The following is a 26,759-nucleotide window of genomic DNA, read 5'->3' as shown; positions in this document are numbered from 1 at the left end:
GACGCTGTCCGTTTCATTACTTTATATTCATGTAATAAATACACAAATGTCAATTTCTAATCTGCATGAGAAATAAAGAAAAAGAAAAAAAATCGTTTATAATGATCATCTGCTTATATCAATTCTACCCGGACAGACATGACCACTGTAAGCGGTTTCCCCTGTATTTCTATTTTCATTTGTTAATCCCAGTAGATTGAAATTATTCATAATTTATTTACTATTAGATATCCTTTGCTCACCACCTTATAAGCAAAATGAACAGAATTGAACAGAACTGAAACCCAGTCATCACATGCCATGTGTGATGGCACTGTATACACATGGACATTGATCTTTCAGGACAAATACTATATGTACCTCAGCAATAAACGTCTTGAGATCTTAACACTCTGTACTAAGTGACATTATATGTATTATATATATATATATATATATATATATATATATATGTATACACATATTTTATTAATGCTTTTGACTCAATTTAGTAAATTTGACATAAGGTGTGCTCCTGTGATGTAAAATAACTGATGGGTGCTTTGTCACTTCTTCATTTAGATGAAGTAAACACATGTAGTTCATTAAAAATTTCCATTAAAATGATTCAGTTTGGCACAAGGCTATGGTTTCCTGTCATTGTCCATTTTCTGATTATTGCCATCCATCCATGCTGTCAACCAAGAGATTCTGAAAATTGACATGGATAAAAAATGTACATAAACATATACATAAATTGAGCAAATGTTGATGTCGTCCAAGTAAATGAAAACATACATAAAAAACCCTCAAAATCAATTTGTTGCAAGCCTACGTAAACACAGCAATTCACTGAAGCGTCTCCTCAACAAAATTACTACATTCCTATATCAAAATTAGTAATTGTATGTTTTTCCCTTTTCCTTTCTTTGTAAGATTAGCTTTCCATTCTTCAGTGACCCTAGACATGTAATCATGAACTTCACAGCAGAAGAAAAAATTCCAGGCCAAGGTAGACAAAGGGGTGTAGAATGAAGGTAAGTGGTTCCAAGAGGTTGGATACATGGAAAGGAATCATTTCGAGACAGACTGGACAATTGTAAAGTATGCTTCCAATTGAAATAATGCTTAAACACAAGCTCATTGCCAATAATTATAACTCAAGGTAAAGTTGTCATCTACACAAGAGGTCTGTGGGTGGGCAACCCCTTTCCCCCCAACCATACAAGTTTCACAACCCCAGTGGTCTCTTTCTCACATGACATCTGCTGTCTCTTCTTCCCCCATATTTCTGTTCCTGTGCTGACAGGACAGACAGTGATGATGTTGTTAATGAGAAGCAAAGGGCAAAAGACGCAAACCTGCAGATTGGTTTGGGGCTCAGCATAGGGTGAATTTAGGGCAGATGGTGACACAGCAAGTGCACTCAATACCCTTCACACCTGACACCTTTCATATACAATGTCAGGGGGGCGGGGTCTCTATGTGTTTCACATTACCGTAAACCGATCTCATTTTTTTCATTAGCTCACCTTTAATTATCACTTACGCCCCCATCACTTTAATTAATGCTTCAGCTGTATCACTTTAATCGGCCCTGTCAGTGTAATTATGCCTGAGTGCTGAGGTGCGGCCGGTATCACTCACTTCAGAGAAGAACACGGACAGAATGACAACGCTGATCCAATGGATGACGCTGGCAAACTGAAAAGCGTTGGAAACTGTGAAGAAGGAAAAGAAAGAAAGAAAGAAAAAAACCACAAAGAGCCATTTTAATGCCAGTGCACTGCTCCAGCCTCAACCCTGTCCTTATCCAACTAATCGGATAAGAGACTGTCATGGTGTGCTTTTTTTTGTTGCCTCCTCAGAAATTGCTACCTCAGCAAAATGTAACATGTACTGTATATAAAGCTGAAGGTGCAGCCTTTTTTCTAATTCTGCTACCTTGTAAGCAAAGTCAATGGACGCAAGAGAGTAATTAATATTTTGTGAGATTATTTTATTGCCGAAAGAACACCTGTGTGGGAAGTATCCTCAGACAGGAAATGTGCAGCTGTAGAATAAACTCTTACTGAGTAAACACAAATTCTACTGCACGTATGCACTTTTCAGGGTAGGAAATTATGAAGGAAAGGAAAATTTGACAACACAATGGTAGTACATAATGTCTGGAATCCTCTAGTCGATCATGTGTCATCACAGCTGAAATAATAAGCAAATTTAGTGGTTCAATGTTGAAGGTTAAGGTTGGTCTTAAGGTTGGTCTTAGATTAGTCTAAAACACCTGGTCGCAAATCAAGGCAGGGATTAGGCCCAGATGTCAGGATTGCATTTTAAGTGGCAATTCAAAGGGAATTGTAATGTTGAAAGCTGTAGTTGTCATAATGATTAGAGTGACATGAATGTGGACTAAGAAATGGATTATGGTGACTTCACGTGATAATTAGACATACTTCTGCGGCAACAGTACACAAACAGGTGTGACACGGGTATGACACAGACAGAATCACAAGACGTGGTGAGTGACAGATTCGGTGGGTGTTGTTAAAGCAGCTCTCCATCCACTTGTTTTTGTTGTGCTTGGGAAGTGAGAGACGCAGCTCTGAATTTAGAACAGCATACACGTTCCGTCTCATTTGCATGCTCCTCCCACCCTTCATCTGGCCAACCGTCTGCCTATTTATCAGCCTAATCGTGGACTGTACCCATTCAGCAATTGGTTTTGTGCATTTTTCTTCATGGTTCGCCTCCTGGCCTATCAGTCCTCCCTGCCCCATTCAAGTAATCGATCAATCAGTTCATTTATCTCTCCTCATGCCCTCATCCATTAATCTTGAGCCTGCCTGCTTCTCTCCCATTTGTTCTTCCACTAATCTCCTTTTCTCCATTTATCTTAGTTCCTCTCGCCCCTGTTCCTCACTCCAGCTTGCGGAACTGGTAAAGGCTAGAATGAAAGGGCAATATATCTGAAGTGACTTGTGGCCATACAATCCCTTGTGGCAGGCCTTTGATATCATTAAAGCCATAAGTCTCCATGCCTCCCTTCCATTATCGATGGGGGCATCTGCTAACAGCCACATACTGCAGATTAGTTCAGTTCCACGTTTCACAGTAAGATGGTGGCTCATACCACCCCACCCACTCTGTTAACAAAGGACACTGCAAAGACACAGCTTCATTCTAACCACATGCATCAAAAAGGCATATTAAGCAGCTGTGTTACCTTCTATCCTTTTAATAAAATGTGCATCTGACAAGGGTATGCTCCATTTAGTTACTTATGTGTATGTTGAAATCCCTTGTACAGCAAAGTTTACATATTGCTGATTTATACTGCTGGAGATTTTACTGAGGGAATTCAGCTTATACCCCTGCTAAGCACAGCAAACAGTAGTGTCCCACCTAGGGGCTGGAACTTACAACCTCCTGAAACTGGTGCTATATTTGCAATATATGAAATATATGGATTTATTTTGACATTTGCAAGGAGGAGATAGATTTTAAAAACATAATATATAGTCTACTTTCTGCTGCCTTGAAACAGGAAATCCCTGATGTGGAGATTAAAAAAATTCTCTTAACTCTAGATTCTGTGTTCTGAGCTATGTTTCCCAGAAGGATTTTTTTTTGGTTCATGAACTATAGCATGCTATCTTTGCTATTTATTGGGTGGAACCTGAGCAATGTAGTGAGAGGACTGGATAAAAGCAGTTTGATCAAGCTGTACTGTGATCCTTCCCTCTGGTCTCTGAAAAATACTGCCCTGCCATCCCCCAGGTGCAATATCTTATCCTGCTGCGAGAATAACCTCTACAGAGACCATATGGTACTATGTGAACTTTGTAAAGGAGAACCATGTTAGTGATGCTACCCTTAAAAATGCAAGTGAAAAAATCATAAAAATTTAGTCCATTTATTATTATTATTATTATTATTATTATTACTAAGTGGTAGTAGTACTAACAGTAGCAGTAATAGTTCCTGTAATTGTAGTAATAGTAGTAGAGGTAGCAGTAGAGGTAACAGTTGTAGTATTTAATTTAATTACTAATTTGGTAGATGCTGTTATCCAGAGTCATTCGCAAGGCCATAATGACAAGATAAATTAAATATATATCACAGGAAACAAAAGAACAAGGGCATAGGGACAGCTAGTAACATAGTGACTGAGCATCACCCATGCACATTTAGCATCATAATTGATCCAATTATACAATAAAGTCTGAAACATCTCTCAGGACCAAGGTTTCCAATGAGCAGGTCAGCATGCATGTAGTCACAATGTAGAAGCTTGGTATCTATGAGTAAGTGTGTGTACTTAACACACATTGTGGAAGCTTAGTGTCTGTGTCTACGAGCTATTCAGTGTGCATATACTCATATTGTAAAGGTTGGTATTTATGAGCAGGTCAGTGTGCATATACTCACAATGTAGAAGCTTGGTATATATGAGAAAGCCTATCTTTAACACACATTGTAGAGGATTAGTGTCTGTGTCTGTGAGCAATTTAGTGTGTATATAGTCACACTGTACAGGCTTGGTATCTATGAGTAGGTCATTTTGTGTCAGACTCATATTGTTGGGGCTCGGTGCCTATGAGCAGGTCAGTGTACATATACTCACATTGCAAAAGCTTGGTGTCAATCAGTAGTTCCAGGGCCAGGAGAAGCACAACCAACACCACACAGGCCACCAGAAAGCAATTGAACCCTACACTGACCAGGAACATCTGCCATAGTGATGCCCGTCTACCGCAGCAAGGCTTCAGCCAGTTCGACCTAAACACACAAGGAGACAGAGACGGGGGTGTCAATTACAGTAGATGTGTCACAGGTCAAAGGTTAAAGAAGCTGGACCCTCTATTCAAAGATCCTGACCAAACATGAGTTTTGAGGCAAAACGCACTAATGTGAGAATCAGCTCATAATAATGTGTGATGACATGCAGTAAGAATTGGCAAATGTAATGTGATATGCAGAAATGTCACCAATGGTAGCAACTGGTCTTTTGAGATAAAAAAAAAAAAATATCTGTATCAGTATCATAACTGTGAACACTGTGATGCATCTGTGCAAGTAAATTCACCTTTAAAAAACAAGGCATACACTGTGGCAGCAATGTAGCATAGCGCTAAGGAGCAGGACTGGTAACCGAAAGGCTGCTCGTTCAATTCCCCACTAGGGCACTGCTGCTGTGCCCTTGGGCAAGATGTTTAACTCAGAATTGCCTCAGTAAATGTCCAGCATTATAAATGGGTAACACGTATAAAAAAATTTGTAACCTGTGTAAGTTGCTCTGGATAACAGCTAAATGCCAAAGTGTAAAATAATGCAACACTCATGCATTTTCAACTGGGCTGATTGGCCTACGACCAGCAGAGGGTGCTGTTCTATATACAAACACATAGCAGAGGACTGCTGATATTTTCCTGAGATCCTGACACCCCAAAAAGTTAGCTGGGGACCGGGCAAAGGAGACGCCTCTCTGAGAGGGAAAACATTCACAGCCCCAACTCTGCAGAGCCATTGTGTAAGTTAGAAGAACTGTTAAACACTGAATACAAAGCAGGCCTACACAGATGTAGCTGAGCAGTCCGATGTCAGACACAGTTCATTCAGGACTACTATACTATAAGACATACTATACTATAAGACTATTATACATGTAGTCCTGTATAAGAACACATACTTCAAAAGCTTTTAAAAATTTTAAATAGCAAATTAATTCAGTCAAGAAACACGTTTCTGAGTGTGGTATAATCGCAGTAACACAACCCTCATGTCAATGAAATGGGAAAAGAAGGTTATAATGCTCTCAGTTTGCAATTGTCGGGTCAAAGATAGGCATAGCAATGTGGCTGCCATGTAGACACAAGGCAGTGAGAGCAGACACCCCCCGGAGTCCACACAAGTGAGTAAGCTTTCAGAACAAGCTGGAAACCCGCACTGTGACATTAATTAGAATCAATTAAGAGGATATCCCTGGCCATTTAAATGATTTGCTTTGGCAGTTAATTAATAGAATTGCCGTCCTGACTGTTTGATGCAAAGTGAGGTGCTCTGTTAATTACTGCTGGCTGATCCTGAGTAATGCAGTTCTAGTGAAGTGCGGGAGTCTAACCAAATACTCCACACGCGTCAACCCCCCAATGTCGTGAAAACACACAACCCCATATCTAAGAAGTCTTAGCTTATTTCTATAAGCAATCTATCTGCAATCAAATTAGCTTATTTTAGACTAACCTAGACTAAGATGAACCATTACTCATCTATTCACATCATATAGCGTTACTTGCAGGATTTTGATAAATAACGTTATGTTGCCATTCATAATTTACCTTCATAATACCTCATTAGATAAATATTAAATATGTTCATAACAGCAATGACAACCAACAGACACTACTTGCAACATGACAGGCACTGGTAGCCATTAAGCATGATGTTTGTTGCTATAAACAAGTTTTACAGCAAGACAAGTTTTACAGTATGTTGTAAATTAATATAAAATAATGTGGTAGAAAACTAATCCCAGTCTGGGGCAGATGGACTGAGAGTTCCCTCCACACTTGTTCAGCAATTCTCCAAAGGATAGGTTACACAGTTTGTATATACCTTTTTTGTAATAATTACAGAAAGTGAATTTCAATGCCCTAACATACGACAAGTATAGTCTTCAGAGACTGATGTAATTAGGTTTATTGCATATGTTTCAAATCACATACGGTAAACCGGACTGGTCCGCGTGGAGCAAATCACATGCTCACTCCCTCCCTCATTCTGCTCCACCTTCTCCATGCAGTTCTCTTTTTTCATACTTTTCCCCTAGCTCCTCTTGTTATACACAGCACTTCATAATAATGACAGAGGCCAAAAACTTTTTTTTATCACAGATCTGTAGGAGACAGTCTCATAAATGCACACTCAGCAGCATCAGGGAGAGTATCTCAAAAATGATATGACACTAAACAGTCTTTTGTACCGCACTGAACAAAGATCCCAAATGTCCCATAGAGTCCGATCATTTTTATCTTACACTCACCGTCTATCTTCTGGGCAATGTCTGAACAGTGTCCAATTATTTTTACCCTCCCCAACAACAGGCCTTACTTTGTAACTTATGGCACACATGTAGAATTTTTCTCTTCTCGAGTCCCTCCCAGTTCTACTTTGAGATATCTCATAGCTGCATACCTTCCCATAGTCTCCTTGTAGCAAAGGGCGAGAGCGGTCACCCCACCCGGCCTCGAATCCGGGTCTGCAGGGCACCAAACCTGCAGCTTTGAGCGCACACTCAGCCGTAGTGACAGCACTCTGTCATACTGCCCTCCCCTATTTCCACATTTCACACACCTAATATATAAAGAAAAAAAATGACTGATCACCTTCTTTAACCTAACTGACATTTACTGGCAGTGCTTATGAATTACACACAAACTACATATGGATATATGACTTGTCATATTTTTACACCACAATACTTTATATTGAGGCACATCAAACAAAGTGAACTTTAAAAAGTTACAGTTCACCATACAGCTTTATTTACAGTGAAAACCCTGCCTCATTCTAAAACCTGCACGAAAAACCTGCACAGACAGAAAAATAATTACAATATTCTTGGAACTTCCTGCTCAAGTATTGCATTAGAAGATACAGGCATACAACAACAGGACGATTCAGTATGACACTAGAACATTCCTCATGGTAAACAAACTAGTAAAAAAGTGCCAAAACACCAAAACAACCTAATCTAAGTAGAAAATATGGGGACATTTACAACTAAGCATCTGGCTACTGGGTTCAAATGAGTGGGCAGCAGTGTAGTTCAGTGGTAAGGAGCAAAGCTGGTTCATTGTCCCCGCAGTACATATCCGGCTGTATAAATGGATAATATGTAATAATTATGACCTGATCAAGTTGTTACGGATAAGGGCATCTGCTAAATGGCAAGAATGTAATGCATGCATGCTGCTGTGGTGTGGGTGGGTCCAGGGGTACCAGCTAAATGTTGATTATAACGTTGATTGAATTCCATCTTCCGTTCGCTTTTAATCACTGCGGGTGCATGCTCAGGATGACTGACATAGCGGGACCTGCGTCAGTTGTTCCCCCGTGAATGTGCCAGGTGGAAAAGTAATATTGTGCCCAAGATTCACTGCTGTGTGCCATAGCTGTGGACCACAGGTGGTGCTGGGCCCACACCTGTGATCCAGCTGGGAAAAGGAGAGGAACCTGGCTGTCTCCACTGTCTGTCGCCTCACCTGACAATCTCCTGCAATCTGTATTTGGGCGTATAACTTTCTCTGACCATCTTCCCTACTCGTCACCCTAATTATCACTGAGACACTGAGAGGGTGAAATAAGGATTTTTTTTTTGTTTAATCACGTGTGATTGTTCAATCACAATGGATACTCCCTAGTTTATAGAGTGCAAGGATTATTTTTTCATCTTGGAAAGTCTGATGTGACAAAAGGTGTGTGAGAACTTTTAACCAGATTTCATGTCTTTTGTCAGTTTGAATCCTTGAAGACTGTCTTGTAGGGTAGACATTCTTTGTCCTATTTGGTCCAGAACAGGCCCGGCACTATGGCGGTGCTTAGGGGTGATAGACCTCAGATAGACCTCAGTGCACCCCTAGTTGTCTCCTTATATCCTGATGTCTGCATAGTATTTAGGACCCCCCCTGTGGATTGCAATTGCACCCCTCTGTATTTCTCCTGGCACCAAGGCCTGGTCCAGAGATCAATCCTTTGTGCCATTTTCCTTTAAATAAACCTTAATGTCAGAGAACTGACAGGCAGAGGCAAGAACCAACAAAAGCTATGCGCAGCAATTTCAGACAAAAAAATTCACAAGTGGTTAGGGAAATTCCATGTACTTTTTACTGCCCTTTATCATAAGCTATGCGCATGCAATCCTTTGGTAAACCTGGGCCTGTGAGACAGAGGCAAGGATCACTGACAGCTACAAGCAGCTCCTTCAGAGAGAACATTCTCCTGATGAGCACCCTTCAAAATCATGGCTTGTAAGCAGAATGTCATTTTGACAGGAGAGAAAGCTCACATCTCCCATGTGTACATTTTCCATGATTCACAAGAAATCTGCAGGGGGACACACCTTCATAGGGAGCCCTATGATTGGACGGAGAAGGGGGGGGAGGTCTGGAAGCTGCTTCAAGCTGAGGGGCTTCTTGCCCGCAGTACTCAGGTAACACTGAAAATACATGAATTTAAAGGACTCCCGCAATCATTTCAGTCGACTTTGGAGACCCAAGAGAGAATGCAGAGGTCACGTCTGTATTTAAACAGCAATGCTGGGTTTCAGATGTAAAGGAGGGATTAGAGGATGCAGAAACCCCCCTCCCCTCCCCTCCCCTCCCCAAACCACAACAAGCACAAAGCGAGGCATACCTCCTCTACAATTATGAAGGGAGTCCCAGATGACGCTGACAAGGACAAAGCCAAAGGCCAGAAAACATTGTTGGCATAATCAAATAAAGGCATAATCACGCTGTTAGCAATCATCTCTTTGGCTCCCGATGAGAAGGGAATCTGTTTTCTCCAGATGGTGTTGGTGCTGCGTCGATCACGACGCTTTGAGCGCAACAGGACAAAGTAGGCACTCTGATGTGGGTGTGTCTACTCCACCATGAGAAGGAAGAAGAAGAGAGGACCACAGTGGTCCCTTTTTCCACAATTCATTTACAGCTAATCCTGAAAACAATGGCAAGCAGATCAGGAATGGAATTCCAGGCTGAGATCCTACTGTGAAATCCGTCTTGGGAAAAATTTGCAGTATGATATTCAACACTAATATTCCTCACTGTCTATTATAGTGCATATGTACAGCATATCAATGAATATGAAAAATTTATGAAAGACAATGACCTGGATTTAATTTAGAGGTAAAGACGAGAGAATGGAATTTGATAAATAAATTCATTTCCAAAACATATTTATTCTGTTTCCAATGTTCAGTTTTCATAATGTGAAAACTGAGGCAAATGCCTGGAGACAACGGCCTAGATTCCATTTAACTGCAGTGCAATTCGTACCGATTTTTGAATCATGCTCTTAATCAGTTGTCCCTCTTTAGTGATTATGTACTACAGATCTGAGGTGGCTGAAGGAACAGACACTAATGATAATGTGGAGCAAGTACCGAAAACATTTGCCTCCTTTTGTTATTCAATATCATCCATAAAGTACACTACAGACAGATTGACCCTGGCCCTCTTTCACTACGACAAAGGAGAAAACTCTCTCCAGTGAATATAATTGTTAGAAAAGGAGTAACTGTAACATTGCTAATGGCACCTGGTGAGCTCCTCTGACTATAGTCTGATGTTTTCACTGTTATTTACTGTTAGTTTACCCTACATAAATGCTATACATTGCTGCTGTGTGTACATTGCAGACCGTGTTTGCATGTTCTCCCTTGGTTTCTCATGTCTCAGGAATCTCGTTAAAACATTTGTAAAGACAAGGACAATGAAGACCAAAAATGAAAAGAAAAATGTACAAAAATATTTCATTTAGACATTGTATGCTCTGTTTCTGTAATTCCTCCAGCATGCTTGGCTGGTTCCTCTCTCTGCAAGAGCAGATGGCTGTCACTCAGCCCTCCCTAAACAGGCTGTAAAGTATCTGAACGGTGCACATTAATGCTTTGTCTCTGTCGGCACTCAGCTCAGCAGTCAGGACCGTTTTGGCGTGGCATCAATCTCCCACAGGAGATGTATGAGGCTGCTGCATTATACTGGCAGCACCAGAGAGGGCCATGTTTGAGTCTGTATACGCCTCCCTGAGGTAGACTAAGCATGATGCACACTTGTACAGAGGTCAATAAACTTTGACTATTAGCTAAAGTGAAAGAGTCAATTCTGTTTCTTGCAAAAGCCCTTTAGGAACAAAGAATGACCTCCTAAGTTCTACTTATTGGCTGATAGCAGTAAGTGGAACAGAAAAGATATGAAGGTTAAATATACAAAAATATACATAAGCAGACAGTGGGAATGTAGGGAAAGAGAGAGAGAGAGAGAGAGAGAGAGAGAGAGGGGGGAGGGAGGGGGGAAATGTGAGATTGGCAGAGAATGGAAGAGGAAATGAGGTCATCAACAGGTCAATTCAATTAGTTTGGAAGTTTACAAGGAGCAGGGACAGCATGTGTGATTAATCAACTGATATCACATTCAGCATTTATTGTTAAATTCCATTAGAATTCTAAGTTAACTCTGACTCAATAAGAAAGGAACCAACAGCGATGGACTCCAAAGATAGAATTGCACACATTCATAAGGCTTTTTCACCTTTTAAGCACAGTTAAAGCGTATATCAATCTGGAACTCTGTGTGAGCCACATGAAAACCTAACATTAGGAAATGGTCAAGCTGTAAAAGTCAAAACTTTTTCAGCCAGTCACAGAATCTGAGCAAGCCATTGATTACTATTGCATCTTTGCAATGGTTAATCCACCTGTCTTTTTCAGACATGGGACAAATTCAATCAATCTCTGTCTTTTTAAACAAAACCACCCCAATACATAATGAAAACACCTTCTACAGGAACTTCCAAGTGTGGGGTGGATAAGTTCAAAACTGACCAAAAGCAATGTCAGAGAATAATGCCCACACGTACTTGAAACACTTGAACAAATGACAAAATGTTGCCTACTACATTACTGGCATTTAGTAGACACTCTTATGCAGAGCAACTTACATAGGTTACAGTTTTTACATGTGAACCATTTATCCAGCTGGATATTTACTGAGGCAACTCTGGGTTAAGTACCTTGCCTAAGGGTACAGCAGCAGTGCCCCAGCGGGGAATCAAACCAGCAACCTTTCAGGTTGTCACCCCATCACCAACCTATCAACCAACACTATGACTCATAATTAATCAATCAATTACTTAATTAATCTATCTATCAATCAATTAATCATCACGGCGAAATAAACTAAGCACTTTCATTTGAGTTATTGGGCTGGAAGCGTCGAGGGGAATTAACATGTTTTACAGCCGATGCAGTGAAAGCCTTAAATGGCCCTGCGGTTGATCTCTACACAATGCCCCCCTGGATTACCGAGCCAAACGCGGAACAGGTGAAAGGAAATGAATATCCAGCCACCAGTCTGATCTGCCCTCCTACCAGGCTGTGCTTTTTGCCTTCTTGTCTGCAGTCCCAACAGCTAAGCCCTCTCATTGCAATCCCTTAATCAGTGCCTCCTCCACCGACCCATGCAAACTGTTCCAAACCTTCTTCCTAACCGTCCCCCACCTTTACCTCTCACAACTGTTGATCCTGCAAACTATTTTAAGAAGACACTGGACATCAGGAAAATCATTCAATCAGCCACCTGCACAGCTTTTCAGCACACAGCCAACCAGCTGTATTCTACGACTATCAGTGCTCTTACCCCTCTCTGAAGCTGACATTCTGTAACTGACGTCAGCACACCATCCAAAAACTGGTCCGCTCCACCTTAATCACATCAAATCTTCTACAGACTAGCGCAAGCAATCTACTTCCATTCATCTCAATGATGAGCAACACCTGGGCCCTCAGGAGAGCCCGACTACCAGGCGCCCACCGCAGCAGAACAAATTAGCTTCATTCCCTCAGGGGTAAGGGGTGATTCGGCCAGCCAGGGTTTCCGTGTCTCACTACTCTCAGGCACCCTGCAACTAGTCAGGCACGCGTGAGTTTCTCAGATGATGTCAGGGTAGCAGCACTTGTCGTGCAGCTGCCGCTCACTTCACTGTGATGCACTGTGCAAAAAACCGGAGGGCAAAATATATTGAGAGAAAAGCATCTCACTCTCTTCAGCAGTACTGCATGACTGTAAAAATGTTGCAGTGAGACAAGCTTATTGTGCAATTCACAAGTCAAAACAGTGAATGTATGAGAGGAGAAAATTGTTTAAAAAGGCCATGACTCCATCATTTGACACCACTCCTTAAACCGCATTGCATCCCAGTCAGGTCCAAAACAACTGAGCCATCTCTCTCCTCTCATTCCTGTCAAAAACTCTCAAACATGCTGTTTTTAACAAACTATCCAAATGAAGGCCTTCATTCTAAAAAAGAAAGCAGCCTCATCCTAACTGGACATCATAACTTCTGTTGGTGACAGAAGGACTTTACCAAAAGGTTCCTTTCCCTCTTCTGTCCTCTTCTTGTGAAACCTGTCTGCTGCCTTTGACACTGTAGATTATCAATTCTGGCTACCCTAGCAGGAATGGGCATCTCTGGCACTGGCCTCTCCTGGTTTGCATTTTACCTCTCTGACCGTTCCTACCAGGTGACTTGTAGAGGCTCAGTATAAGCAACAAGCACTCTTACGACAGGAGTCCTACAGGGTTCTATGCTGGGCTCTCTGCTTCTTTCTCCCTCTCCCCAAAATCACTAGAGGCTGTCATTTCTTCTCATGGTTTGTTCTACACCCTTGTCAGACCACTCCACTCCACCTCCTCAGGTCATCTTCCCATCCCTCCTCTCCTGGGTTGCCTGGTATGTTGTCCCAGGCCCCCAATGTGGCGGAACAATCTCCCCTTTACCACTAGAATGGCTGCGTCATTGGCAAGATTCCACCATAGACTGAAAACTCAATGTTTCAGGCAGTACCATGGTTTCCCAAATGAGGATTTTTCTCCCTCTCTCCTACCACTTTAGACCATTTTGCTCTTGTAAAGTAGCCTGAGGTCAAATATGCACAGGCTTGAGTTTTTTAATTGCAGCACTGTAGATGTGTTTGCAAGTTGCTTGCATTGCTTGCTTCTTCCTGGTTTAATTTTGATGCTTATGCTCCTTATTGTATGCATTGAATGTTTTCTAATTTGTGAGTTGCTCTTTATAAGAGCATCTGAGAATTGAATGAATGTAAGTGTTACCCCAAGATTATCACGTGTTTCTTAATAGAGCTCAAGTCTCAAAGACTTTTCAAAATGTATATCCAAGGAATGGACTGGGTGTCCAACCACTTTGTCCCTGAATTTTATTGCCTCACGAAGTTACTCTACAGTATACACCTCTTCAGCAACCAAATCATGAAGCCTCTAGCAAGTTCACACAGTTATGTGCTGGTGTCAGATAAATGGTTTTCACTGAGCCACTGATTCCATAGCTGCTGCTATTCACTTTGAATGAATGTCTCTAACATTATTCATAAAATGCAGTGTAGCTATAAGACATGAATGTGTAACATCCTAGTGCCTAAAATGATAATGACAAACCATTTGTGAAAACCATCAGTGGAATGGAAGCTTTCCTGTCTTATCTCTGAGAAGTTGCCTCTACACTCCGAGAAAAAAAAAAACATAACTCAAGGTGTATGGATTCATAATTCATTTATATTACTCTCACCAGCAGAGCAAAAAGGGTATTCATTTAATAAAACCATAAAAAATATTCTCAACTGAGAAGTTAAACTTGTCATGATGGATTTATTCAGAGCTTGAAAACTTTAAGTGTGTGTGTGTGTGTGTCTGTATATATGTGGGGCTGGGGGGGGGGGGGGGGCAGAATAGATCTGATGCATTCATCAAGGGGTGAAATGGAGAGCATGAGTTCTGAAAGTCATATTGAGAGGAAATGCACCTCTGCCAACACAGGCTAGTGCATTGTCTTTACAGAAAGTGCACACCCACGCGCACAGTCACCTGCAGTACATGTTTTAGGATGACACTCACAGACTAAAGGGCAGCATCAATGCAAAGATCAAAACAGTCATGGGAAGACCCGAAGAACGAGTCAATATGGAATAAATCTATAAGGCTCAAGCCATAGAAGGTGAGAAAAACACTTCTAAATGTCATAGGCTAAGGGCCAAACTATAAATACAACAAAACACAGTTAACATGGAAACACAAGACATGAGGCTCAATGTGGATGTCTCACTTGTTCTCAAAGGTCATGGCAAGTCTACTGGGGATGGGAGTGGGAGTTTATTATGTAATGCTACAGAAAGCAGCACTCAAAAGCACACTTTTCATCCTATCGTGCACCATGACACAGCAGCTCACTGTCTTACAGGTCAACAGCTTGAACAAACAAACACACGCGCACGCACACATACATACACACACACGGTCACATAAGTGCATGCACGCACACACACACACACACACACATACACACACACACACACGCGGTCACATAAGTGCATGCACGCACACACATACACACACACACACACGCGCGGTCACATAAGTGCATGCACGCACACACACACACACACGCGGTCACATAAGTGCATGCACGCACACATACACACACACACACACACACACACACACACACACACAGGGTCACATAAGTGCATGCACGCACACACACACACACATACACACACACACAAAGACTTCAGAGGAGAGCATGCATCGTACACGCGGGGGACAGAGATGGCTGAACACAGCAGGCAGGCTGACAAAGACATCAGCCGGGCTGCAGCTGAGAGAGACATCCCTGAACTTGATGGGAACACAGAGGAGGTAGATTAAACTGATCAATACCAGCTAGCAGGAAGCGTGCTGCTGCACCTGGCGCTCAAGCTATACCAGCTGAAGATGGAGAGGCGAAGGAGAGGGCACAGGACTAAAGTACACTGGGGCCTATTGAGGCTGAGGCACACATAAGATCTGAGACACAGCACATCAGGCCTGGATGTAACGGCAGGTAAAATCCCCAGGTTATTTTTTATTTTTAGTTGCTTTTAATGTGCTGTGATATCACATTCTGATGTCAGTGTGTCATCCCTGTAAAATTATGACATCAGACACAACAGATTTTTGCTGTGGTGATTAGGAAGAACCATAAGCAATACAACAGAACAGAACATCAAAGAGGCTCAAGCATTATCAACTGATTGTAATAAATAAAATCCAGCACTTTGAAGAGGTATCTTTCAATATTGAACCAAAAACGTCCTTTGCCCAGTTAACAATAAAACCATTTTCAAAACTTTTCAATGTGTTCAGTATCTTCCTTCTTTTATAATTCCCCACCTCTCATTGTCGTCCATACATGCCATAAATTTTCCCCTAGTATAGATTGAAACAAGGGCTTACTTTGAATAGACCACAGTGAGTTAGCTGCTCTGCCATGCACAAACAATCAGGTAATCCCCAACTAATTTTTCAAACATTTGTGCCATACATTTCAGTGCAAATTCCCTATTTTGACTAGCAGGGTAAAATATCTTCCTCAGTTTTTCCAAGGTTGAGGTATTCTGCGGCTTCTAGCTGCTGCCAAGGCCTCATGATTAAAACCATCCAGGAAGTAAAGAATGTTGAGGTGTAGCCCCTGAATGGAGAGTTACAGAGGCGATTTTGAAGGAAATTGCTCAAGGTGGAAAAGGTAATTCAGTTCCCAGTACAACATACGACACATTAAATCTTTACATTCACTGGGATAAAATTTATCAGACTTCAAAATCCGGCCAGCAATAATCCCTTGCATAAACAATCCCGTACCTTGAAGCAATGTTATGAAAATAAAAAACAAAATGAGAAAAAACAAGAATTCAATGTTCCGCGCCAAACTTCTTTAATAATTCATTCAAGCCCTCTGAGTGATGGCTCTATTACACCTTTACACCAGACTGAAAAAAAGCATGACATTAGTAGTCAGACCTATGGCAGCTCTGCACCATTGCTGTTGATTCAAAAACTCAATCAGCGTGTGAGCCTTTGAGAAATGGATTTGGCCAGGACTGCTAGTTCCCTCGTACCTTTGATCACGCCGCCGGTGCGTTATTAAAGTCCTTGATGGCTCAATAAAGGGTAATGTTTAAAAAGGGAACTTCAGCCTCTTTAAAAAATCAAACTGACTTATATTAGAAATTTCCACATGTACTAATGATCCAATATATGAACCTCTGCCAAGCTCGTTGGGTTTCATCAAGCAAAAAACCCAGGTTGATTCACACCGCTAAGATTGATGCGACATGTATGAAGGGTGACTGTGGGACTGAAGCCATAGACCTGCAGATTTACAGGGGGTACTGCCAGTAGGTGATTTGTTCATTTTTAACAGGGGGGGATGGCAGATGCACATGCAGCACTCTCTCTGCTGCTAACTACGGGATGGAGAGGGGGGGATGGCAGGTTAACAGGGGGGATGCATTTTGGTCATTTTGCTAACAAGGGGGATAGCATCCTCCCTCATCCCCCCTCAAATTGCCTACTGGGTACTGCAGTCTGAGAGCAGCTCGGAGGCATATGGGAGAGAATGGCTGTGGCCTCTCAATGTGCTCTAGGTTTGTCACTGTTTCCCTGTCCTGGGATTTACAACTTTCCACCCGCTTCATCAACGATTAAAAACACTTACCAAGCAATTTCATAATTATGTTTGTTCTTTGTTCATGCGGCAGAGCTTTAGAGAAGTAGAAAAAAGATCATAGCTAACTGTACCGAGGCCTACCTGATGTGAGGGGCCCTCGGGACAAGCATGAACACTATAGACACAAATACACACAGGACTCTGGATCACATTCTGTGCAAAGGAGCAGACATACTGTTAAATCAATCTGGCCATATGGGCACAGTATTACTCATATGGCAAGAACAAGGTGTGGAAGATCCTTGGGATGAAGGCTCTATGCTTTAAGAAGAGCAAAAGGTCAGGGTATCTACTCTCTGTCTACTGCACCCCCCATCCTCCCAAAATATGTTCAATCCTTAAACTGCTTCCTCTGTGGAGACAAAGGCTCACCTCTAGACCCCTGTCTTCAGATGGAATCCCATTCACAGGATTATCAGAAGAAGCTGTCTCCTCCATTGTCTGACACAACCTCTTGCTCTCAGAGGTAACTTCTGGAAGCCAAATTAAATTTTGCCAAACGCATATTATCAACCAGCCACCAGGGTGGGACAGACCACACAGATTTGAACATGAACCTGGTGCTGGGTTCCACATCACAGGCTGCAGACAAACCATCACTCTCACAATGGTGCAAAGGATGGACTAAGCAGAATATCTATGCTGAATGATACTCCTTTATCACAGGTAATTAATCTTACATTTCAAAGCCTCCTTCCTGTTAATGACTGTAAATCATTACTTGCACAACAGACTCTACAACAGCAAGCAATGGATGGTGAATCAAACCACAATATGTATCAAATATAATGAATTAATACTGTGGAAACTATTTCAGGACTAGGAAAGCCTTGATAAACATTTTTTCTACATGAAAGCATTGTAATAGTCAAAAACAGGATTTTTGTCCTTATCTCTATAAACTTAGAATATAACTCTTTTCTTCAGTCACTCCATTCCTTGCTTCTTGTATTTGAATCTTTGTAACAGAGAATTTATCTAGCAGGAAAGGCCCCATATAAATACTGATCCATGCTTAGCTAGGATAAGCTGGTGCAGTTTTGCAACTTCATTCAGTGTGTGTAGTTTTCCACCATAATCCTGTTACTGTTACTACAATAGATGGCCTTTTTAATGCTGCAAGCTTAATATATGAATGAACCCTTGGTATAGCACTTTGTCTCACACAACCACATTACAGGCAAATACACCCCAGAAAGAATCCAGGGTCCAGTCTGTGGCACATCCACAGCCAGCCCAGAAGGACGTCAATGGGCATGTAGGCATCATGAATGAACCTGAAACGGCTCCGCTCTCTGCTGTGGATAACCATAAATTCTGTGAGATGCAGAGGAGAGAAAGAACAGCAACCTTGAGTTACCCCCCATTTCCCCCGTGGAACCCACATAGGCAACATTCCATCATTAATCTGACCCTCCCATGTGTCGTCCCCCCCCGCCCCTGACAAAGCCACTGACAAAACCCCTGACTGTGCACTTTGGTGAACTTGGAGGAGACAGTCCTTGTCACACCATCAGCCCGAGCAGATCATTAAGCTGAGACACGTTTCTCCTTGGCTAAATGAGTATAAGGGAGACCCAGCGGGTACTCTCTCTCTCTTTCTCTCTCTCTTTGTGTGCGTGTGTGTGCATAAGAAACACAACCACACACATGGAGAAACAAAAAGATAGGAAAGCCAGATTCTTCCATCACACAGTACTGAGTCTTACACTTGGTAAATATGGCTCAATGGTAAATCGTCATTTTGGGATGTTTGCCAAGAATAAATTTAATAAATTTAGTTTGTTTTACTTGTATGAACAAGTGGTGGGTCAAATTAATGACAAAATATAGGAGGTTTGCATCTTAAAGAGTTAAGATCACTTTAGGTTATTTCTAGGCTGAAACAAATGCACCTGTGCATGGTTTACTCTTTGTAGAAATTAATAAATAATCTCAAATTGTGAAATTTATAAAAATAATCTTTTTTCTGTTAAATAGTTCATTAAGCAAAGCATTGAAAAGGGTATAAATAACTGAATGGATTGAAAAGCAGCAAAACATTCCTTTCATAAAGATTTCAGTTTACGTTTCAACTTCCTAAAAGACTCACATATCAGCCCATCCTCCATGCTCAGCTCACCAGCCATGTGGGGGGAGTTCACTGCCAAAAGGAAGTTTAAAATTCAAGTTGTTCTTTGCCGACAAAATTGGCTTTTAATTCAGGGAAAATGGAGATAGATCTGCCTACATCTGCAGAGGAGCTGACAGGCTGGTCTCTGCTAATGGGTTTTTCCCTGGACACTTGATCTCTTTCCCTCTCAGCCAGAAAAGCAATCTCATACTTTGCATGTCTGTGAATATTAACAAACCCACACCTGCCCTTCCTCCTTCCAAGGTGGTCCAGTTTCTGTTGATGGAGTGGAGTGTGCCGTGTGTGGTTACAGCACAGAGAGTACTCTCAAGCGACAGTGCATGCTACATGCCTCAGAGGGACAGCAAAGACCTTCTCACATTTTTGTGGGCTACACGTGGACGGCGTGATCCCAGCCCCTCACAAAATCTAATTTCCGGTGAAGTTTGGACTTCGGATTCCGTGACGAAATCAGCGGAAACGCCCTGAGCGCGTCTCCGCAGTGACCTTTGCCACACATTAATTTCCTGAGATTTAGGACTTTCACTGGACAATCTTATCTTTGCTCTCATCTTTGCCCTCTCTGCAGTGACCCTCAAATGCAGTGCTGATAAGATCCTGCCCGACTGCCGATGTGAGCGCTGGTGTCAGTTATAGCTTCCGTAAATAAAAATGAGGCAGACCTTATCTCCTTACTAAGGTCTATGGGATTTCACATGCTCTGTATAAAATATTAATAAATAAATAACAGAGAGTAAATTTTAGCCAAACGCAGCCCGGGCCTCAACTTTCTAGCTGCCCATAGCCATTCTCTCAGCAGGCAGATTAGGCGACCCAGCAGATAACAAGCTACCCAAGTGATTCCCTGGTTGCCCCTGGACAACCTGCTCTGTACCCTAATTAAATAAGCCAGAATTGCCAAGCGCAGTCCCACAGACTCTGCCCCCAGAGAGCACATAATTTTGCAAAGTGCTTTAAGGTTTAGCACTATGCTGCTTTGATTTAGAATGAAATTAAACTCATCTAAAAAAAAAAAAAAGAGGCCAGCCATCAAGACAACACAAGAATGAACAGTCTTTGTGGGACAGCAAAAGAGATTGGTTTATTTTGGACCCTAGACAACATCATGCTGCAGTGGTCTGGCCCAGTCCTTCTGCAGATATTCACTACCTAATATCACGCATTTCCAGAAAAACGTAATGTACCTTTTGTGCTCTTGCTTGCTTAATTATAGTCAGCAAAATGCCTGTTTCAGTTACACCCAAGAACTGTACACTGTGCTTTTCCCCAAAGTGTGGTTTGTTGAAACAAACCCCCATCCCAAGCATGTGGTCACTCGTGGGCTCTGTTAATGTGAGGCACTCAATGACCTCCGGACTAGTGGGACATCATGTTGCCATGATCTATCATCTGGCTGACTTGTGGCCAAAGCCACACACTGTTTGTCTGCTTGGAAGGAATGCTTTCTACTCACACTTGACATCAGGCCAAAGCCATTCACAACTCCTGAGCATTTGCAGCAAGCACAGTATACACATGACAGAACAATTCAACGTAAACTGGCCTTACGAACAGACAGATATCTGGGTATTTGTTGCGTCAGATTACATTTTTCTATAGGAACTGAGTGACAAAACCTCCACTACCGGGAAAACAGTACAGGTAAAATAACTACATGAACCTGATGCAAGAGTAGAGCTACTTTATTCTATTTCAGTATACAGTGAAGCGCCGGAGTCAAACAAACCATGACGAGCTATGAGTAATGCAATTTTGAGTGGTGAATTTACGCAAATTATTTTTTCCTCTCATTTGACAGACCACTGAAATTGTGATATGTACTGAAAAAAGAACACTGGCATTAGGGCCTAGGTATTACTAGTTTCCCCAGAAATGCTGTTATTTAACTCTGATTTAATGTAACTGAAAGAACTAGAGGCAATATCCCACACACAGCCGAGTGTTACTTAAATACATGATAATGACTCTACTCTGTGCTGACCATACCTAAGTACATCTAAATGCTGTACATCCCATGCAATTACAGATGATGAACCATCCACCACAGAAATAAAACACAGGGGACTTAATCTCCCAGAATCCTCTGCAGCAACAGGACGAGAAACCAAATATAACCTGTCGCGGTAACCTACATACATGCATACAACAAGCAAAGACATACTATAATATTTTACCAAAAGTAATTAAGACATTTGCAGCATGGTAGCTGGCTGGATGATTGTGTGAGGATGAGCCACGCTGCTCTTCCTCTTCATCCTCTTCTTCCTCCAGTCACACCGGGAGAATGACCCAGTTGAACCATCTGTCACTGTTGCAATGCATCACCCGGCATTCTCACACCGGTCACTCACGCATTGGCGCCATATGTTGCCTCTTCTAGCTTCCTGGCAGCTTTGCAGTGATCTGAGAAATGACATCATCCCAGACTAGGCTAAGTGCTGTCCCCCAATGAGTGCATCATCACCAGAGACTGGGCTCCCCTGGGCTTCTGATCGGGCCCAGTGAGCAGAGGAAAGGAGGAAGGTCAAAGAACCGTCTGAAGCCTTCTGCTAATTCACCATAATATCACAGCTTTAACATTACAGGGTCTACTGCTAATATATTTATATTAATAATCCAGAAACACCTTGAAACCACTGTCCAGATTCACTTTCACAACCACAGAAATGTGTACACAGCCAGAATGAACAGGGAAGAAAACATATTATTTCAGACCATGTTGTTTCTTACATTGAAAATTATAATCACTTAATCAACTCAATGTAGTAACAACAGTCAATATTCATATGAAACAGCTTTGATTTAATGTCATGCCTCAACTGAGATTCATTAGACACTGGTTGCAGGTCACTCGCCACGCCATGCCACTGCCTTCAAAGCTCAGTCCTAACCACTAAACGTTCATAAAATTTATTGAGTTATAATTTCATATTACTTTGTCACCAATATCTACAGTTTGTTATTTGGCATTTACATTTAGTCATTTAGCACATATTCTTATCCACAGCAACTTGCAAAAGTGCATTAATGAAAAAATGCAAAGGTCATATGGAGATGTAAGCTATATTTAAAAATAAGTAAGTTAATAAGCCCAAGAGGTGTTAGTATTAATCTTTGAAGCATCATCTCCCTGTTTTACATAGTTTCCTATATTTTGCCATGTTGTTTGGCCAAAGCCAACCCTGGTACCTCCTAAGGTAAAATCATTTCCCTGCATTAGAAATTTAATGGCTGAGTGCCATTTGAACTACACTCCATCCATTCTTCAGTTACACCCTCCTCAGTGTTTCTAAGCTGCACACACCAGTAACAGAGGTGAAATATGCAAAAAAAAATCATAATCCCAGCACAATGGAAGGAGAAAAAGGAAAGACAGAGAGAGAAAGAGAGAAACAGACAGAGAGTGGCAGACATTGAAAGTGCTGAATGCAGACCACGCTACCTTGGTCTCCGTCGTGCCCTGGACAGGAAGATAGATGGCACAAATTCTACTCATAACCACACTCCACTTACTGCTTTGCCAAAACTGCTAACACTGCAAGGGTCCCCCGCCCCAGCTGCCCCCCCCCCACCCCACCCCCCATGTTCGTGAGACTGGCCACCTCCTACACCATCTCCCACTCCTGCTGACAGACAGGCTGCACCGAGGCAGCGGCGGTAGGGGCACGTTCTCCCCGCATCTACCCCCTCTGCACGGGGGCAAAGAACACTGCAGACTCAGGGGCTCCTGTTATGTCGGAGGCTGGCATCAGCATAACAATACGCGGGCAAGACCACAAAAGCCCAGGGCAGCACGCTCACATTCAGTTGCAAAAATGTTTTCCCCGATAAAGAGAGAGAGAGAGAGAAAGAGAGAGAGAGAGAGAGCGAGAGAGAGAGAGATAGAGAGAGAGAGAGAGAGAGAGAGAGCTGCTTTATACGACGAGGAAAATCAGACAGAAGTTTGCAATGCAATGCCACATGAGGCAGCATCAATGCCTTAATGAACTGTGACGGCAAGGTGCAGACCTCGACACGACCCAAACTTTCACTGATCTAAGAACTCCAGGCATTCTCATTCTCTTTCATGAGAGCGGTCGCCTCGCGTGAATGATGACCATTGAGACCGTGACGAAGGAATACTTTATCCACAGCGCGCGTGAGGCACAATAGAGATCACAACGCGATTGGCTTTGCCACGCTGATAACTCCTTTCTAATGAAGTTGTCAATTTGTAGACCTTGGCCATGCAACGTTTCAGCTGATGAATTCGTTCCTCTCCACGATATTGGTATTTTCTAAAACCAGCACACCACCACTGCAGCAAGCCCACAAATAATGCACTTGATTTGAGGCCTTTGTCCACTTTTGTTCCACTGTGATGTTCAAAGCAATTTCTCACCCGGTGCTGCTGTAAAAACAATCCAGTTTTATGTTCCTCTAGCAAAGGCAACAATAGAGCTCTGGGAGGAGGAAAACAGCAAGTCATATATCTTTGATATTTTAAGGAATAAATCATTTAGAGTGCCTTTGGTTGCCTTTACGATAAAACAACGGCAAATAACGGTGGCTAAACAGAAGTGCCAAAGAGAATGTGCTGGTTGTCACACTACACAAGGCATCCCAAGGCGGTGTAAATATCCTTGCTAAGAGCCTGCCTGAACAGGGTGTATGATATCAAATTGGTTTAATTCTTGTTTTCCTTATATAAGTAAAAAATAGACTGACAAATACAAAATAAATAGTGATTGCCCTATACTTCTTATTCTTATTTTTCTTCATGAAAAATGAATTAATTGCATTACTGGAGGATCATAGCTTTTCCTTGCGGTTATATTTTTTCCTGAATGCTGACTTCCAGTTAATGCATGGTATAGACTTTACAGTCACCAACATTTTATTCCACTCAGGCATTAACTAGATGCCTAATCCAGTCTTAGAAGGCAATACTCTCCTCTGCAGAAATCACTGATGCAAACATGACGTATTCTTCTATGACACAATCATTTAGCAGCCAGTTTAATCCCCTCTCCGGTAGTTTTTTTTCTGTGCACTTCACTTCATCTTGTGTGGAGAGGCTGTCCAGTGAGTTCATTTCCTTTTCCCAGAGGCACTCCCTGCTGGATCTCATGTCTCAGTAAGATCCCTGTACACTCACAGCTTGTGGACTTCTTGCCCAGGAACAGCCTCTATTGAAATATGACAGCTTCTGTTCTTTTGCCTTTTTTCATGGAGTGAAAATACACCTCTGACTGTGATAAAATGCAGTCGAAAGTACTTCAAAATGTAAAGTTGCATGCTTTTCTTTCTTCAAGTGCCACCATGGACAGTAAAATATGCTGTTGAAAAATATTCAATGTGACAGGCCAATCTTATATAGATTTGCCAGTCAGCTCTGGTCTTGAAGGGCCATGGTTTCTTCAGGGCTACTCAGCCCTGGTTCTGGAAGGCTGCAGTGTCTAAACAGCTACTCAACCTTGGTCCTGGAGGTCAACAGTGTCTTCCGGCTTTCGTTCCAGCCTGTCTCTTAATCACCCGATTCTCTGTCCCTCCTGATCCCTTGTCTTGATGGATACAATCTAACTTCCTTTCCTAGTTCTTATTTCATGTTTCCATGGTTTCATGGTTTTTTTTAAAAAAAAAACTGGAAAACCTGCTGAACTCTGGTGGTCCAGCACTGCAGTTAGGTAGCCCTGTGTTGGAAGATATTACAGTACGTTAATGAAATCACCTAGCGACTATGCTATCCCTGTGGGGGTGTTTGACAAGTGTTGAGCAGCGTGACTGATTTGCTGAGAGCCTGACATTGCCTCCTGCATTTAGCAGTGGTAGTCGATGTCAGCAAGAGGAGAAGCCCCTACTCTCTTTTCAGCGAAGCTAATCGATGTTGCAGGGAGGGCACTGAGGCACAGTTGGGTAAGCAATGAGGGGGAGGAACTGCTGAAACAAACACAATAAGGTGCAACTGTAGCAAGGAGTCAGACGCCGTAAGATGATACGTCCTCCTCTGTCAGTGCTTTGCCCCCCCCCCCGTGAGATTCAACAGCTCATTACACCTTCGCCCAGCTGAGAGCGACCAACCTTAAAAAAAAAATTAATGTATAAATATGCTCTGAGGTAAATCCTGCATCTGATGTCCCATGGCTCATAAACTTCATCGGAACGATGTTAAATTTAAAAGCGGAGAACAAGAGAGCTTTACAGCTTCTGCTTGCTGTTAATTTTCCAGTCCCAGGTACTTCTATGCATGATTAAAAGATGCAAATAAGAATTTTTGACCTCCAAGAGTCACAGAGACAGAAATGAAATGCAGTAAAGATAGCCCTGCAAGGACCATAAAAGCCGCTCACAACCTGAAATGCTTTACTGTGCTGTGCAGGGCTACAGTCTTGCATAAATAAATATAAACACTGTTTAAGCACATTTGTTTAGGGGAGTTTACTCATTCCATTTCCCCTTTACTCATTGATCAACAAGCAGCCAATAAATTCTGGGTGAAGAGATTTATGCCCCATATATGGGTCAGTTAAAAAGTGTACAAGGTATCCTGATACCATTCGCTTTTACACTATATTGGTACATAACATTGGTAGCCATGACCCATGCTCCATCAATTAGCCTATATCAGTTACCATAGCAGCATCATACATGAGCACATCAGCTGCATGTGGTGTGATGAGCGGCTACTATCAGCAAAGGGCCAAAAGTTTCAAATCTGAAAAGCAATTCTTTCTTGCTTTTCTTACAGCCTCAGCTAACACTAGTCCTATTCAAAGAAAATCTAGCAACTTTCACTGGTAAGCGTAAGGATTACTGATGTGCACAGGTTGGTCCTATCTGAACACATGCCAAAAATCTTTGGCACTGGTATCTCAGTGAAGAAACAAGTAGAGATATGTATGACCTGTGATGAAATCTAGAAGTAGATTTAGCTACGTGCTGTGAAATACCACTACCAACAGACGTTTAAGCATTAAAACATTATGATATGGTCTTTTAATAATATATAGATCTCTCAAAGTCCAAGAATGTCAAAGAGGAACTTCTGACTATTTGCTATAAGCTATAATTAAAGCTATAAATGACCAGACGCAATACCACCCCTATTCATCTGCCATTCCTCTAATGCTCCAGAGGTGACTCACAAGCAAAGCAGAAACCTGTGAAGTGCACACATAGCTGATATATCCACCTTGGTGTTTTCCATGGAACAGAAATGTATACGGGCCTGCATAGCTCTTCACAGTGAAACTGTCATGACTAGAGTGTTCTGGAATGCACGAGGTTGGGCAATCAGAGATTCCAATCTGAGCAGCACAATAAACTT

The 26,759-nt window shown here is 42.0% G+C and overlaps 1 protein-coding gene across 1 annotated transcript in view; it reads right to left on the bottom strand.

Moving 5' to 3' along the window:
- tmem266 (transmembrane protein 266) overlaps positions 1 to 26,759 on the bottom strand; it is a 59,193-nt gene that overhangs the window by 13,565 nt on the left and 18,869 nt on the right. The window contains exons 4-5 of the mRNA XM_036535763.1: positions 4,604 to 4,758; positions 1,627 to 1,700 (exon numbers count right to left, since the gene is read on the bottom strand). Coding sequence (XP_036391656.1) covers positions 1,627 to 1,700; positions 4,604 to 4,758 — 229 coding nt within the window. The remainder of the gene's footprint in view (positions 1 to 1,626; positions 1,701 to 4,603; positions 4,759 to 26,759) is intronic.

The sequence above is a fragment of the Megalops cyprinoides genome, chromosome 8, assembly GCF_013368585.1.
Source record: "Megalops cyprinoides isolate fMegCyp1 chromosome 8, fMegCyp1.pri, whole genome shotgun sequence".
Taxonomy (NCBI): domain Eukaryota; kingdom Metazoa; phylum Chordata; class Actinopteri; order Elopiformes; family Megalopidae; genus Megalops; species Megalops cyprinoides.
The sequence above is the reverse complement of the archived record's forward strand: the minus strand, read 5'-3'. Positions and strand labels throughout refer to the sequence as shown.